At 38.6% G+C, this 18787-nt stretch overlaps 1 protein-coding gene across 2 annotated transcripts in view; it reads right to left on the minus strand.

Moving 5' to 3' along the window:
- LOC103023221 (copine-8) overlaps positions 1 to 18787 on the minus strand; it is a 226914-nt gene that overhangs the window by 49010 nt on the left and 159117 nt on the right. For both annotated transcript variants that reach the window (XM_022671345.2, XM_022671344.2), the window contains one exon: positions 17667 to 17728. In XM_022671345.2, the coding sequence (XP_022527066.1) occupies positions 17667 to 17728 (62 nt within the window). The remainder of the gene's footprint in view (positions 1 to 17666; positions 17729 to 18787) is intronic.

Genomic DNA, 18787 nt, shown 5'->3' on the forward strand with positions numbered 1-18787 from the left:
GATAATTTACCTCTCTAAATTAGATACCCAATTAGATTGCCTATTCAGGAGAAAAGTAGCCAGCTCTGAGTCGGTCTTATAGTCTTTTTAAGTTCTAAGTTTTTCCATCTTTCAAGACATGCTGAGGCTTTTTAGGCTGTGTAGCAGCTAAGGTTTTACTGAACCAGCCCTGCTTGCTAGCTTCCATGCTGCAGCACCGCTCGTTTGCTGTTGTGTATTGGCAACCTCAGGGGTGGAGTTGGTGTTGAGGAACGATAAGCAGGTGGAGTCAGAGGTCAAAACAAACACAGATACTCGTGACAGACTGCCCAGTCCAAATAGGAACATACTGGCTGAAGCTCTCCTGATCATTTTATCATTTTCTACTGAAAATATATAATCCTTATTTGTCCTTTGATGACAGCTTTGCACACAGACTGTAGGGACTGTTAATACAGTACCACTTACAAGTTTGTATGGTTTAAATAATATTGAAGGCATTATAACCATAAAAGAAAACATATAGAAATGTGCATTAAATAAAAAAAAGTGTTCATCAACTGTTGAGAACTCTTGAATTGTCGAAAGAAAAACATTCCAGGTTCTACCTCATGAGACTCATTGAGAGAATGCCAAGAGTGGGAAAGCTGGCATCAAAGCAAAAAGTGGCTACTTTGAAGAATCTAGTCAATGGGTGGTTCCAAAAATTCTGGCTGATACTGTATACTGAATATTTTCTAAATAAATCACAAAGAAAGGAAGACCCTGAAATGAGTCTTTTGATGTTTCTTTTTCTTTTTCCTCCCCCGACTCTTAACCCAGCACATATCATTATTCAATATTTTTCCCATATTGAGGGAAATGTCAGACGAAATGATCTAAAGCCACTGCTAGAAAATTCCCCTCTCTAAGAAGATTTATTTCCATCATTTAAAACCTCATAAATAAACAGACCTATTTACCCAAAGCTGGAGCTGCGCTTCATCAGTCTGTTCAATATGAATGACAGAGCGATGTGTCACATGAGACGATCAGCTCATCTCATTAATCCCCATCATCATCATGTCATTTGTGTCACTCCGTCCATCACAGTGATACAACACAACATCTGTCTCCATTCTGTTTTGGGACTTGCAGCGATTGTTTACTATTACTGTAAATATCGCACAGAAAGGAAGGATTTCAGCAGAAGCCTTTAAATCAATGATCCTCTTACGCCTAATGGTGTCAGTCAGCCTTAACCTGTTCGGTGTCTGAAGTCTGCTTCTGTAGTTTTGTGCGGGAGTCATTTCTCAGTGACGTAACGTGAAACTGACAGTTTTTTTTTACACTGTGTCTAAATATGATCAAAATAAACTGAATAAGTCAAGTGTGGCTGCTCCAAAGGGGCTCATCCTATGGCTTTGCATTTACACAGATATGCCAAAAGAAGTAACTGAAGAATCAGAAGTAAACTGATTATGAAGTGATTGATACTTTAAGAAACAACAAAGGCCAGTGTGCTCATGTCAAGGTGGCATAAAAGACCTCAGCTTGATAGTATGTGCAGACAGATGGGACATATGTTTCTGAAGTTGTGCAGGAATTTAACATTTCTCGATCAACAGTGTCACATTTATCACCAGGAAAACATCACAGAAGGATTATTACCACACTGTAAAAAATAATAACTTAATATAATTTACTTTTTTCATTTATCTTAACCCATCAAATTAAGTTTTGCTATTTCAACTACTGTTCCCACCCTAATTTACATGGCCAATTCACCAATCCACTCATTAGGATTCCCCCCATCACTAGTGATGCCCCAACACCAGGAGGGTGAAGACTAGCACATGCCTCCTCCTCTGATACATGTGACGTCAGCTACCCCCTCTTCGAACTGCTGCTGATGCAGTATTGCTGAGTAGCATCACAGTGCGCTCGGAGGAAAGCGCAGCAACTCGGTTCCGATACATCAGCTTACAGGCGCCTCGTGCTAAGCGACATCACCCTTTGGAGTGATGTGGGGAGAGAGCGCTATCTGCCCACACAGAAAAAGCAAAGCCAATTGTGCTCCCTCGGGGCTCTGGCAGCTGATGGCAATCTACATGAACAGGATTCGAACCAGTGATCTCCTGAAGTTTATTATTTATGTTTATGTATTTACATTTATGTATAAGACTCAGTTATCCACCCCTGCTCTAATTTAAACGACTAAGCTGAAGCAAATAACTGGAACAAGTAAATACAACATACGTTAAGAAGTTGTTTGTATTGTAAACTTGAATTGCTATGTTGACACAACAGGCTCTATTGTACACCCTGCGCAAAGTGCATTGCAATCTTCTTTGCTATCTTTCACCCCATCAATAGTCTATTTTCCTGTCATGCGTCTAGAGTTTAGAATTATATCTACACTGATGGGCGTGGTGATCTGGAAGTGAGGTGTTTTCAGGAACATTTCTGGCATGTTGCTATTTTGGTGGCTGAAAACACACATGCACCACTGACTGAAATCAACTCAGACAACAGTCAATCATCAGAGTCTATTCCTATAGGTACGCCATGCACACTGCGTGAGACGCTAAAAAGTGCCACGCTGTTAAGATACAAACGTGCCAAAGTCAGAGCTCACCTGGCTCTTAAAAGAAATGCCAAGTGACACACTAATTGGTTTATTTCATGTTACACCTTAAACACACCCGTCATTAATTAAGAGAATTAGTACATGTCTTTTGCACATTTCGAGCTGAGCAAGGCTTTTTTTTTTTTTTGCTTCCTAACGATTCCAAAGACACACAGACACGCCCTAAATCCAGCTGCGTGATATGCAATTGACTGGAGTGCAATAGATCACTAAAAGAGGGCCCAATGTCTTATTAAGTCAAATCAACTTGAAGAGTGTAGACCAAAGCCAAATCAAACATAAAGTTGTAAGTCAAGGTAAACTGAAAATAGTAAATTCAATTTGATTTAACTTAAAACGTTAAGGCAACTTTTAAACTATGATTATTCAAGTTGAAGCTTCCTATATTTTGCTACAGTGTTTTGTTGTGGTTATGATCATGACAGGCAGTGTTTGGCTAGAATTGTCCATTCAAAGAAGAATGGAAGCAATGGAAGAAATCACATCCACACATATCCCACAGGTCAGTGCAGTGTTCTTTAGCTTCTACGGGACATGGCAAAAGTCATGGGACACTATACTAGCTCCTGTCATATGCCTGTCTGAACATACACTGTATTGTAGCAAAAGTTCAGAGGAAAAGTACAGAAGGAAACTTTGTTTTAAATTTAATTACACAGTCCCTGTAACATAAAACCTTACTTTATTACAGTCAAATTCTGCCCACGTGGGTGTGATCAGCAGCCAGTATAAGATAATTACACCAATCATTGGTATTAAATTTGCTGCTCTGTGCCACTTGGAAGACATTATTTAGATTAGTAATAAAGATGAGAAATGCACACAGACTAATAAGAATGATTTACTCTGACAGTATTATAGCCAGGGCTGTGTCCAGTGCTAATCAGGAGCCTCCACACTGAGTCATGAGAAATGAACCCATATCACCTATTCAAAGAGGATAACAGTGGATTCAAAGTGTGTCAAAACTACTTAATTATACATCATTACATAATTAAAAAATACATATTTTAATCTGCTTAACTCTATTAGTAAAAAAAGGCACACTTCGTGCAGTAACTGGATTTATTTTAATATGTGAAGAATTATAATTTATACTTATTCTATAATAAAATATGTCGTCACATATGTCAACTATTTCAACTTTTAAAAGGTTTCTAAACTACTGTGTAAATAAATGCAGACTGCAATATGGGGAGGAAAAGTAACACTGCACATCACTCTGAACACACCATCCCCACTGTGAAACATGGTGGTGGCAGCATCATGCTGTAGAGATGCTTTTCTTCAAGCAGGGACAGAGAAGCTGGTCAGAGTTAATGGGAAGATGGATGGAGCTAACGGCGAATGGTGGCTCTACTAAGTATAGATATGGGGGGGGGGGGGGGTTGGCTAAATACAATTTTTTTTAGATTTTTATTTGATACAATTTTTAAAAACCATGAATCATTTTTGTTCCACTTAACACTTGTGGTTGTAAGCTGACAACATGTGGAAAAGTTCAAGGGGTATGAATACTTTTGCAGACCACTGTATGTTTGAATCTACTAGTGCATCTAAAAAAAAAAAAAGAATATCATTAAAAACTGTTTCAGTAATTCAGTTCAAAACTCATATATTATATAGATGTATTAAACACAGAGTTATCTATTTTAAGCATTTATTTATTTTATTATTTACTTATAATTATGGCTTACAGCCAATGAAAACCCAAAAATCAGTGTCTCAGAAAATTTGAATATTAAATAAGACCAATTGGTACTTTTGTCAGTGTGGGCAGTGTGCCAAATCCTGCTGGAAAATGAAATCCACATCTCCATAAAAGTTATCAGCAGAGGGAAGCATGAAGTGCTGTAAGATTTCATTGATTAATTAAGGACTATTTTAGCTACAATTACAGGTTTTATTCAGATATATATCAGAGAACATTTTTTTTTTTACTGTACAAGTAACAATCAACCTATCATTATTCCGCATTAAACATGGCAGGAAAAAAGCTAAATTAGTTTGCTAAATGAGAATTAATTGACTAAAAACGAGACATCTTGTTTAACTACTCTAGCACACTCTAGAAGCATTGTGTGAGAGGAAAAATATTGCTAACATTAGTTTGTCTACGCTTAAAATGCTGATCTTGTGTATTTAAGGTGGAATTTAAGGTGGAATGAAGGAAGGTGGAACAGAAACTTTGGAAAAATCTCGTTTTACTAGTCTAGTAGGATTTAGTAACATTAAATCAGAGATAAAACTTGTTGCTAACATTAGCTTAGCTTCTCTAAAATTGAAGTTTAAGAAACAAAATGAAAAAACGATGTTTTTAAAACCCACTTCCAGTCTAAAGGCTAAAAGAATGGCAGCTGGTTTGTGAGTAAGATATTACGCACCGACAGACTCGCACAGACTCGCAACCTACCATTATTAGATGTATTGTTAAAAATATGTTTACATGTGTTGACGTGTCCCTTTAAATATATATTCTGCCACATTTAATATAAAATGAAAAAAGCTAAATTGTTTGCTAAATGAGAATTAATTGACTAAAAACGAGACATCTTGTTTAACTACTCTAGCACACTCTAGTAGCATAATGTAAGAGGACAAAAAATTGTTGCTTACATTAGTTTGTCTATGCTGAAACTGCTAATCTTGTGTATTTAAGGTGGAATTTAAGGTGGAATTTAAGGTGGAATGAAGGAAAGGTGGAAAGCTGGAACAGAAACTTCGGAAAAATCTTGTTTAACTAGTCTAGCAGCCTTTAGTAACATTAAATCAGAAATTTAACATGTTGCTAACATTAGCTTAGCTTCTCTAAAATTGAAGTTTTAGAAACAGAAAAATCTATTTTTTTAAACTAGTCTTTAGGCTAAAATAATGGCAGCTGGTTTGTGAGAAAGATATTACACACAGACAGACTCGCACAGACAGACCTGTGGGCTGCTGTGCTTTGAGATACAACTGCACACAATGCTGTAATTTAGCGTAGTGGAGTTGTTCTGTTGGAGAGCTCCCTAATGACAATTAGCTGATTGGATTATGCTTCTCCACAATGACTGGCTCTCTGGAGGACTGCAGCTGAACACCACTCACTCGGCCTATCCGGATAATGAGGTGCACTTCACACGCGGTGTCAATCACGGCACAGCGGAGCGTCAGGAAGACAGAGGAGCGAGGGACGGGCGCGAGAGTGAGAGCGAGAGAGTGAGGCAGGGAAAAACACAGAGAGGAAAGATATGGGAATAAATGGTTCTGGTCACAGTCTGTTTATAAAAGAACCGAGAACAGAGGCTTTTCTCTGCACCAGCTGCGCAAATGCTCACCTATCAATTCTTAATTTGCCGAGGTCTTTGATCCAGAGCTGTTCTAACTGTACAGGAAAGTAGGAGTTAAAGTCAAAACTTTTACCTGTGTTCAGAAACACTGCGCTGCATGTAGAAGTATTAAGCCAATAGTTCAGATGCAGAACACACTCTGGCGTGGATCAAAACAACAGCGATCTCTACAGCGATATCAGCCAATAGCATTCGTTAAGTGAGGGGACTCCGACCCCGCCCCCAAACTGTCAAAACCATCCCTTTCATACTTAATACTTGAGAAAAACAGCAGAGGCAGGTCATTCTTATAGCATGCAAAGACAAGTGTTAAAGCAGCACTAGGTAGGATTTTCTTGATTTTTGATCTTTGATCTTTTTAAAAAAAGTACAATTACAGCTTGAAACTCACTGCAGCGCTCCATTGAGGTGTAATAGGAGGAATAGCGGTGCTCTCGTGTCTGTGCCGGAGCTCCTCTGAGCTCAAAACAGGCTCTGTAAGTTTTCCGAGGCGGCCGCGACCAACGCTCGCGAGAACTGCGACCTGCTTTCCGACCTTTAGTTCTAACAGTTCTACAAGGACTACTGGTTCATTCTTTACGAACTAACATACAGACACTCTGGCAGAAGCTGGAAAGAGATCGAATATGTCTGTGAAAGCCAGAAAACGAGAAAGAGAAACTAATCGGCCTGAAACATTTATTACACTCTACAACTGTAGGGGGAGCCCACGAGCACAAAATCTCAATCCTACCTAGTGGAGCTTTAATTCAAGAGGAAAAAGAATCCCAGAGAGGGAGAAAAATTAAGCTCGGGAGCGACATTTTGTTTAGCGCACACAGAATTCCCTTTTTTTTGCTCGCAAGTTACACATTTGTGCTTGCGAGAAGTAAATTTACACACACAAAATCTTAAAACACGCAGGTACATTTTTTTCACCTGATATTTTTGCACCCCAGACTTTTGACATTGATGTGAAGCCATACAAAAGAGCACTGATGAGCAGGGTGAGAGAATAGTTGTTCTACTGACGTTCTACTGTTTGGATATTCTCAGACTTGCAGGTCTTGTATGATTAACATGAAACCCTGCAAGTGACTTAAATTTTTCTTTGAGAAATGTCATAGAAAAGCCTATTTTCTGACGAAGTTTTGAGTCATTTCTGCATTAGATCATCTCTCAAAAGCTCTCATGAGTTGATGATTTCATACTGTTTTTAAAACAGATTATTATAGTTAATAGTTTCTAGGCTGAAGCACGTTTAATTCACTTCTTCACATACATACATACATACATGACCATACGTTCTATTTTAAAGCGTTTTTAATGCAGCAGGTTACTGACACTGATATAAAAGTAGCAATACACTTGTAGGCATGTGTTTACAGATCATGGATTAACCATGGTAACAGGAGGCTTATTGCTTTTTATGAGTAGAAGAAGACACAAACACACAAGCACATGATTCACTAAGGTCAGATCAGTTCTTTAAGTTCAGCTCTTTATAGTTCTATAATTACAGTCTGTTCTGTATCTGTTTCCTGCATACTTTTACTTAATATTTGTTATCCTCCTTTCAACCAGGTATTTAGTGCTCAGGACCACCACAGAACAGCACAGTATTACTTGGGTGGTGGTTCATTATTCTCAACGCTGCAGTGACACTCATTAGCATGTTGGTGGTGTATGAGGTGTTGTATACAGTAAAATTATGAGTTTCTTTGATTTTACCAAATTGAAAACCTGGAATATAATCAAGAGGAAGATGGATGATCACAAGCCATCAAGCCAAGCTGAACTGCTTAAATCTTTGCACCAGAAGTCGTATAAAGTCATTCAAAAGCAGTGTGTAAAACTGGGGGAGAAGAACATGCTGTCTGTAGTTTATAGAATTAAACAACAATGTTCATTATTAAAAGCAAAATCTGAGAAACTGATTCAGAAACTGTAAGTGTAAGCTGTAAGAGTGTGTTGTGCTGGTGTAAGAGTGGATCAGATACAGCAGTGCTGCTGGAGTTTTTAAACACACTTTATCTACAAGGCTAAGCAACTAGAGGTAGAAGTGTGTAATAGAGTGAAGGACAGTGAGTGAATAACACAGTGTTTAAAAACTCCAGCAGCACTGCTTTATCTGATCTACTCACTCTTACCATCAGCACAAGACACTCTACTAACACCTCATACACCACCACCATGCCAGCACAGTCACTGCAGTGCTGAGAGTGATGCTATTAAACATGCAGAGAGACAAAAGGACTACAGTCTGTAATTATAAAACTACAAAGTGCTCCTATACACTCACTGAAGCTATACAAATGGACAGTAAGTGCCGAATAGCTGAGCACAGCTGAGAAGATCATCGGAGTCTCTCTCCCCTTCATCATCGCCATCTACACCACACTGTGAACGACCCCACCCATCCCTTACATGATCTCTTCGTTCTGATGTCATCTGGCAGAAAATACAGGAGCATCCGAGCCTCCACTACCAGGCTCTGCAACAGCTTCTTCCACCGGGCAGTCAGACTCCTCAACATTAAACTCACCCCTCACCACACACCCAACGCACTCACACTTGGGACTGAACTGAACCCACCCTCCAGTCCTCACACTCACATAAAGACTGAACTGAAGCCACCCAACACTCTACACACACTCAAAACATACACTTTACTATATTTACTGCTTCATTTTTATAAAACAATAAACTATTTACCTTAGTAAATGTTGTAATAATGTATGATCTATATGTTACAGTATGTTACATATCTCTGCACCTTATTCTCACTATGCACTATACATTTTATTGTGCGGTGTCGGTTCAGCACTGTCCTGTCTGGTATATTGTCCCCTGTCTGCTGTATTTATTGTACTGTTAGTTTTATATTGCTCTTTCTTTACACTTTTGCACTTTGTTTTTCTATTGTTCGTTGTTCCATGTTACACCATGGTTCCAGAAAAATGTAATTTCCTTACACTGTGTAGCTGTACTCGGATGTAATGAAAATAAAAGGCTTTTGACTTGAATTGACTCGAGAAACAAGGAAGTGACTAATAAAAACATACCTATATATAGTAATACACAGAAATTTTAAGGAACAAAATGGAACAAAATGATTGGTGTTCTGGTGGACCTTTTCTACATATGGATGGGTAGAACAGCCATATAAATACAGCTTCAAACAACAGTGTCATTTTGTACTGCATATCCATTTAAGACTCAATTGAGGCACAGCAAAACTTTCGGTACCACTTTAAAATAAGAGTACCTTTATAAGGGGTAATATATTTAATAATCAGTTATAACGCATACGTAGAAAGGGCAACGGTATAGATGGCTGTGGATTCACTATTTGACAAACAACAGGTTATTGTTGCCCTTTCTACGTAGGTGTTATAACTGATTATTAATGTTTTTTAAGGCATTTATAACCTTATTAGTAAACATTAATAAGTAATTGTAAATCATTTATAAACCCTTTATAAAGGTAATCTTATTTTAAAGTGGTACCAAACCTTCCACTCTGTCTTTCGACACAACGAGAGTCACCAAAAACCTTTAGAAAGTCCTGATTCAAAAACACCCAACACTTCAGGAGCTGGCTTCACAAAAGCTCAACGAGGAGTCCAACACCAGGAGGAGCGCATTAAGAGATAAACAGCAAGCGCTGAGTTAATTAACTAAGATGAAAACAAACAAGATGAGATTTCGGATGAGAGGAAGAACGGCAGGTTATGTAATATAACCCTGATACCTGTGTGGTTTAATCAAGACTCAGCAACAGTTTTACTTTTGGGCTTTATTAGTCTGGAGCTCTCATTATTGCTTTGCTGAAGTCATTAAAATGCAGTTTACATAATTATGTAACTAACAGAATACAAGTATCATGTCCCATGACTTTTGACATATCGCATGGACACTAAAAATGCTGCACTGAGCTGTGGGATATGTGTGTGGGTTCTCCAGCATTGATGTGGATGTGAGTCTATTCTAGAGTCTGTCTATTCACATGGACATTTTTAGCCAGACACTGCCGGTCACAATCAATACCACCCATTGCACTACTGTCCACTGTGAATGGTAATAATACCTTCTACAATGCATTCCTGATACACATTTGACACTGTGGATCGAGGAATGTTAAATATCGCACAACAACAAAGTGGAAATGGAATATTCTATCCATCTAGTACCCACTATCAGGCCTGAGCCTGTGCTGAAATTGCTTGGGTTTAAATTTTGCGATCTCCTTACTCTTGATGAGCAGCAGTTAGACTGTAGGGCCGGTCGACAGCTGGGAAATAACCAGTGGTGTGCAGTGAGGCCCTTCTAACTCTTCAGAGAAGGGGTGACAAAAAGTGCATGTAAATAATTCCTTTTTTTATCAGGAAGTATATAATATACTTATTGTAAAGGTGAGCATTTATTTTATAAATTAACTAAAAATAAAAAACAGCAACTAATTCAAAGCATTAGTCTGTGTTTTTTAGTTGCTACTAGGGGTGTCACGATTTCGATATTTTATCGAAATCGATCGAAATTATGGCACGGTCTTGAGCCTCGAAGTCAAAAAAAAAAAGAAAAGAAAAGAAGGTTCCTGCTGCTAAGCTACGCAAGCGAGCGCGCACTACGCAAATGGTGCAGCACACTGTAGCCCAGGGTTTTTCAAAAGAGAGAGAGCGGCTGCATGAGCCCCGCCCTCCAACAAAAAGTTCTGCTGTGTGTGAGAGAGACACACACACACACAAGCCTCTCACACACAGAACAGCTTCCTTTCAACCGCGGAGGAAAAGCTGAAAACGGATTTAGAGAACTATAGATCACAGTGAGGCTGATAAAAAATCTTAAACTTACGATTGACTACACCTGTTGCAGGTCATCAGGTGTTCTGTCAAGTTGTGCTACCCTGTCAAACCGTGCTACTCGTATGTATTATGATTGACTATACCTGTTGCAGGTCATCAGGTGTTCTGTCAAGTTGTGCTACCCTGTCAAACCGTGCTACTCTTATGTGTATATTTAAAGGTAAAAAGACAAAAGAAGCACAATATTAGAGCATGTCTCCAGTAAGAAGTTCATGTACTATATTTGTAAAGCCTAAATCACAGTTTCAGGGTAAAGTTATGGTAGCAAGAGTTTATTATACTCTTGTTTTTTTTTAATACTCTGATATTTTATTATTGTTATAATAATAAAATAAATAAAGAAAACCGTAAAAAGTAAAAGTAAAAAAAAGAAAATCGAGAATCGAATCGAATCGTGACCCTAAAATCGGGAATAAAATCGAATCGAGGATTTAGAGAATCGTGACACCCCTAGTTGCTACAGGACTCTTATCTGACTGACAGCAGTACTAACCAATCAAAGCTTTTTCAAAATGGCTTCTGCTCACGTACCTGCGTGACCCTTCTCCTGATTTTGAGAAGGGTGTAGTAATGAGTCTAATAGCAAAGTCATAGGACAATCTAACCAATCAGATTCATGATTTTAATGCGGTGGCGGGGCCATGGCTGCCTAGCCCCTTCTCTGCGCTCAGATGAAGGGGTAACGTTACGTGCGTTGATTAGTCGTAAAACCGATAGTGCATGCTAGATTAATTAAATGTTTAGATAACTTTCATGGAAATAAGACATTGTAATGATAAGATATTGTGTCATTTTATATTAAAAAGAATTTTTAAAGGCTGCCCTTTAATGTGAAACTAAGTAATAGGCTGCCTGACTGGTGAGTTTTATGTGTACTTAATGTTTTGGCTGCTCTGGTGTACTGTAGGCATACAAATGAGTGATATTTGTTGAGCTCCTGTTCTTGTAGGAAAATTAAGCATTTATTGTTGGGTCTATTATATACTTTTGTGGTTTGTAGCTGTATGTGTGGGCTGTTAATGTTTATTTAGTTTATATAACTCAGTCAAGACAGAGAATATATAGTTACTGTAGTATTCATCAATGTGTCAGTCGGTCGGGCGGGGGTGGGGGGGTTGGTCGGGTGGTTGCAGAAGGGGTACCCACTATATTTACTGCACGCCACTGGAAATAACACTACAAAAAGTCACATTTCTGAGTAAATTTAAAGTTCTTTTCTTTCCTAAACACAAAAGTGAACACGGGCTCATTACTCTAAGGTTGAGTGATTGTCTAGGAGTGAGCACTTTCTAGACCAGGACTATGCGGAGGAGGGTTTTTTGAGTCAGGAGCATTAGTGCCGGACAAATAAGCTGAAGTCCGAGGCTTTTTTCCTCCGTTTTTATTTTTCCTCTGAACAACTGGGATGTACAGACCCTCCGACTGGATGTACTGTAACAGCAGCAGCTGTGAGCCGCACAGAACGAGCCAAACAACGCGCTCACCCAGCAAAGCACCGAGAGGTACCTTACCGAAAGTCTAGATAAGCTGAGAGTTAAAAAAAAAAAACATAGCTAGCTACTTATCTAGCTATCTTACCATAGCTAGCCAACGCTAGCTAACTAGCTATCACTAACTAGATGAAGCTAAGTACCCAGTAAGCCTTCTAACTTCCAAACTGAACGGTTTATCAACCAAACAGCGCCTGGGTGTTTCAATATCCACTTAAATCATGTACGTTTCATTCAGTCTTAATGAACTCTGGACTTCACATGTTAAATAGCTGAATGTATTTAAACAAGCTAGTTTAGACACCTCCAAAACGTCTCGCTCTCAGAAAAGCATCTGAAAACTTCTGCTCAGGTTTCTGCAGGAAAGATCTCTGAGCAAATGCTCCACGTTAGCCTAGTTCAGCTTCGTCTTCATCCATAATCACCATAAACAACAAGCTCTTTTACACTAGTTATGTACCTGGAGTCTTCTACCAACCAACCTCGTGACGTCACCAGTGCTGCACGGGCAACATGGCGGCGCCCTATCGCAAACGTAACAAACATAAATATATTATAATTTAGTGTGTAAACATTTTAGATAAAAATTCCCACCCAAATAAATTCCATTATATTTAATCCCTTAGAAAACTTGTACAAACTGAAATGTTTCATGTCCTCTTTAAGACCACAGCCCTCCATAGTCCATAGCAGTCTAAAAATATAAAGGTCTTCCCCATGTGATAGTGGGAGTTCTCAACCTACAGATGGAAATAAGCTGAACCTGAGATTTTTCATTTAAGTGTAATTTACTGTACATAAAATCACATCATGCTTCAGCTCAAATTACAAATGATTCAAAGAGGAGATCACACATAATGTTCCAGGTCACAGCAAATTACAGTGCCGTAAAATGTGATCCGAGGCATCTAATCCATACTAATCGACTTTACAATACTCAGCCTGGACTCTCCAGGTCATTCACTCCGGCTGTAGAGTGTAATATAAATCCATCTATACAGGCCTCCATAACTCTCAGGCAGATGACTTCCAGGCTCATCAATAAGCATTCAGTGATCACAGCACACATCTGTCTGGACAAACATCAGCGTGGACGTTTGCTTGATGACTTGTGCACATAACTATCAATACTAAGCCTGAACACGGTGGCATTTAAACAGATCTCAGAGTCTCAGGGGTTCAGAAAACGTCCAGTAATCATTACACTGTCTACAGTAATTGAATGCTTGGACAGCTGGACAGTGGAGCCACAGATTAGTGTGAATACCATACATCACTCAACACAGAGCCGGGGGGACTGACAGAGAGAGAGAGAGAGGGGGGGGGGGGGAAGCAGAGAGAAAGTGTGGCTGTGAGACAAAGACGTATGGAGGTAAGAGAGAAAAAGGAAGAAAGAAATAAAAGAAAAAAGTTAAGAAAGTAATAAAGACAGAGAGAGAAACAGAGAGAAAGCAAGGGACAGAGAGAAAGTGTGATTGGTTAAACGAAAGAGACAGGAAGGGAGGAAAGAGAAAGAAAGACCAAAAGAAAGAAAGACCAAGAGAGAGCAAGAGAGAGAGAGAGAGAGTGAGAGAGAAGGGGAAAGATTGAGAGTAATACAGAGAAAGCAAAGTAAGTAAAATGAACAAAGAGTGAATGAAATACATTAAAAAGAGTAATTTATAGAAAGAACAAGACAAGAGAGAGAGAGACAGAGAAAGAGGGTGAGAAAGAGAGAAAGGGGGTGTGAAAGAGAGAGAGATAGATAGAGCTAAAAAAGCAGAGAGGAAGTGTGGCCGAGAGACAGAGACATAGGGAGTGAAAAGAGAGAAAGAACAGAAAGGAAGAAATAAAAGAATAAAATAAAGAAGGTAATAAAAACAGAAAGAGACAGAGGGAGAGATACAAAAGCATAAAGCATAACAGAGAGAAAGCGAGGGACAGAGAGAAAGTGTGGTTGAAAGAGTAAGACAGAGAGGAAAGAGAAAAAGAAAAAAGAAAGAAAGAAAGAAAGAAAGAAAGAAGGAAAGAAAGAAAACAGAGAGAGAGAAAAAGAGAGAGAAGGAGAGAGATGGAGAGTACAGAGAAAGCAGAGTGAGAAAGGAACAACGAATAAGTGAGAGAGAAATCAAAGATACAAAGCAAAAGAATAAGAGTGATTGAGAGAAAGCAGATAGAGATAAAGTCTAGAGAAATCCCCTGATGTCAAAAGCAGAAAGACAGCAGACAGACAAATATAGAGATAGAGGAAGGGAAAGGGGTAGAGGAAAAGGAGGTAGAAAAAAGTAGGAACAGTAAAAAAAGGAAGTGAGGGAGAGAGAAACAAAGAGAAGGGTAAATCAATAGAATGAAAGGAGAGTGAAAAAAAAGCAAGAGGGACAAATATAGAGAACGACATAGAGACGAGATGAGAGTCAGAAAATGAAAGAAATAAAAGAAGAAAAAAGGTGATACAGAGAAAATGAGAGACATAGAACTCAGTGAGATAGAAATAGAGAGTGATTTATAGAGTGAAGGAGCAAAAGCAGAAATAATAATAATAGAGATAATTATTACCAGATATCCACAGATTATTCTAAACACTCCTTATCACTTATTTTTATCTGGCTGCCCTCTCATGTGTTTTTAGCTTTAGTAAAATAAATATAAACGTAAATATAACCTCAGGTTACAGTAATCCTGTGTGAATCAAAATGTGGGTAAATACTGTAACAATTAGCAGATGGAGGTTTTATATTTAGGTTAGTTTAGTTTAGTAGTTTGTATTGCCCAGATGCCAAGCTCAATTATTCAATCATCTGTTATAAATCTCAGGTTTGAAAAGCGTTTAAAGCTGCACTAGGTAGGATTTCCTTGATTTTTGATCTTTTTAAAGAAGTAAAATTACAGCTTGAAACTCACTGCAGCGCTGCATTGAGGTTTAATAGGAGGAATAGCGGTGCTCTCGTGTCTGTGCCGGAGCTCCTCTGAGCTCAAACCAGATTCTGTAAGTTTTCCGAGGCGGCCGCGACCAACGCTCGCGAGAACTGCGACCTGCTTTCCGACCTTTAGTTCTAACAGTTCTACAAGTACAAACTAACATACAGACACTCTGGCAGAAGCTGGAAAGAGACCGAATATGTCTGTGAAAGCCAGAAAACGAGAAAAAGAAACTAATCTGCCTGAAACATTTATTACACTCTACACGAGCACAAAATCTCAATCCTACCTAGTGCAGCCTTAAGAGAGAAAGAGCAAATGAAGAAAAGTAGGGAAAATAGAGATAGAGAATAGAGATCAGTGTAAAACTCTTTAGGTTGCCTGGGGCATGGCAAAAATCATGGGACATGACTAAATGTGATGGAATAACCAAATATGTCACCAGAACTAAACCCAGTTGAGCATCTGTGGGGCATCCTCAAGTGGAAGATACAACTAATTCAGTCTGAATAGACCTAAATAGAGAAAAAGACAAAGCAGACATGGATGGAACATAGAGATAGAGGAAAATAAAGAAAGAAAAGATAAACTGAGATCAAGAGAGAGGGATAGAGAGAGAGACTGTTGGCCATGGGAAGCTGAATCCAGTCAGTGTGGCTAACCTTTGCAGTTGAGAGTGAAGCTCCCTGATATCTCGGGTATGAATGGACTGGGCCCCCTGCAGAAGTGGGTCTGAGCTGAGTGTATTCATTCAGCTACAGTCTCTCAGTAGGGCCTGTCTGACATTCAGAAAACCTGCTGCTCTCCCTACATCTACTCCAACCCTGAGGAACGTTAGCGCTGTGTTCCACATCACTACATAAAACCTCTCCAAATGTAAAGCTTCAAAGGAAGCCATACAGTGTTGTTTCTTTATGCGTCGAGCCCCAAGTCATACGTAACAAGTGTTTAAAGCTTAGACTATATATTAAAGGACATACAGAGGGGGAGAAAAGCAGCTGAATTTGTAAGTTTACCCCTTAACTAATACAAAAAGCAGTTAATACATTTACGGTTTGAACAGAAAGAGACAGAATATCAACAACAACTTTAAAAAAAACTGAACAAAAAACCTATTCAGTAAGCTATAAATCCATCTGAATTTGATTAAGCGATTAAGGGCCCTATCTTAAACCCTTGCTCAAGGCAAGTTACAATGCTCATTGCTATCTTTCACCCCGCCAACAGTCTAGTTTTCCACCTTCCACCTGCATTGTTGGAATAGCAAAGACACTTACGAATGTACCTATGCTGATGGGTGTGGTGGTCTGGAAGTGAGGTGTGTTCAAGTACATTTCTGGCATATTGCTATCTTAGCAACGGAAAACACAGGTGCACCACTGACTGATGAGAACCCTGACAACAATCAACAGTCAGAAGTTTATTGCCATCCTGGCAATGCAGCTCATTACACACACACACACACACACACAAGGACACGCAGCAGCGCATAAACCCAGCATCTACATCAAATATTAACAAAATACAGATAAAAATAACATTGCTGTTCTCATAAATGACCTGCTGGCGCACCCCTTACAGCATGAACAAGAAAGTCAGTGTCCTCTGCTGAGAAGCGCAGAAGCTCTGCGCCGTTAAAATACCAATCCGCCAAAGACAGAGCACACCTGGCTCTTTTTTTAAAGGAGCAAATACTATTTTACTGGTTTACATGCTGTTAAATATTATAAAAAAATAAACATTCTTAATATTTCTGAATGCAATTTCTTGCTTTTACTCACTTCTAAAAATATGAAAACAGGTTAAAAAAATGTGAGGCAGTAAATCCTGTTGTCCACTACAGAGGACACTAAATAAAAGCTGTGGTTTTAAAGGGTTAACATTTCTGAAATGTTTCGGAAATAAAATTAAGAATTTCATTTTGGAAAAAAAAACCTCTTAAAAACTTTTAAATTTACATTTAGGTGTTAGGAGTCTTGCCCAAGGACTCTTACTGGTGTAGTGCAGTATAGTCACCCAAATCGTGAATTGAACCCCAGTCTCCCATATGAGGGGGTAGCTTATAAGCATGTGGTGGTGTTATCCACTGCGCCACACAAACGACAAAATAATAGATGCAAAAAATAATTTGTTTTTCCTCTTGTTGCCATAAAAAAACATGAAAGCTGCAATGGCCGGCATTTTGCAAAAAATAAAAATAAATAAATGCCTGTGCTCTGTTGGCCGAACTCTTATTATTGACACTTCATTAGAGAGAACAGGTTGTCCTCTTGACAGTAGAGTAAGATTCAAATAGACTGCAAAGACAGGGCTTGATTTATAGATCCCAAACCTGTCCATGTTCATTATAGCGGACAAAAATGAATTGCCACGTCTCTGGAGGATAATAACAGATTGCTGTAAATCTCTGAAAACAGTAACTCTGGTACACTTGATTGGAATGGACAGGCAACTTTACATCAAAACACACAGATTATAAAGAAACCCACTCACTCACCCGCCCTTAATGTAGTCCAGGAAAGTGACGTCAATATCCACCAGGAAGGACAGGAGTGTTACCTGCAGACGGGGAGAAAAAGAGACAGAATGGGGTTAAATGGGGTTTACACAGAAATGCCTGCACTGGCCAATACACTCGAGCTGCCACCATCTAATTAATACATGCATATAACACATAGGTTAGTGTAGTGTTCTTAAGCTTGCATAGGGCATGGCAAAAATCATGGGACATGACATAAGTTCCTGTTGGACGCTACTGGCTATTTCCTTATTCAGAGTTTAATGTAATAGGCCTGTAGACTGTTCCTAACCCCGGCTAGTACTGATGGAGCAGCATTAGCATTACTAGCTAAATATTGAACACACCCGCACTTAGCCTACAAGAGTTTTTATTTTCCATACTTTTCCAAACATGGAAATTGATCAAATCAAATTCCACAATTTCCATACTTGCATAGAAACCCTGTATACTGCTATCGAGCTGAACACTGACTAATCTAAGTTATATCTAAGTTTAAAAGACATATACAGCTCTGGAAAAAAATGAGACCACTTAAACATTATTAGTTTCTTTGATTTTACCGAATTAAAAAAAACTCTGGAATATAATCAAGAGGAAGATGGATGATCACAAGCCATTTTTGCACCAGGAGTGCAGGCATAAAGTTATCCAAAAGCAGTGTGTAAGACTGGTGGAGGAGAACATGCCAAGATTCATGAAAACTGTGATTAAAACCAGGGTTATTCCACCAAATATTGATTTCTGAACTCTTAAAACTTTATGAATATGAACTTGTTTTCTTGGCATTATTTGAGGTCTGAAAGCTCTGCATCTTTTTGGTATTTCTGTCATTTTTCATTTTCTGCAAATAAACGCTCTAAATGACAATATTTTTATTTGGAATTTGGGGGAAATGTTGTCCATAGTTTATAGAATAAAATGTTCATTTTACTCAAGCATACAGTATACCTATAAATATCAAAATCATAGATTCAAAAACTCAAGTGATTCTTTTTTTCCAGAGCTGTATATATAAAGATTAAAAAAAGAAAGCTATTAAAAAATGCAATTTAAAAACATTTATTGGACGATGAACATTTTTAACATCCCAACAGTCA

Source organism: Astyanax mexicanus, chromosome 2, assembly GCF_023375975.1.
Source record: "Astyanax mexicanus isolate ESR-SI-001 chromosome 2, AstMex3_surface, whole genome shotgun sequence".
Lineage (NCBI taxonomy): Eukaryota > Metazoa > Chordata > Actinopteri > Characiformes > Acestrorhamphidae > Astyanax > Astyanax mexicanus.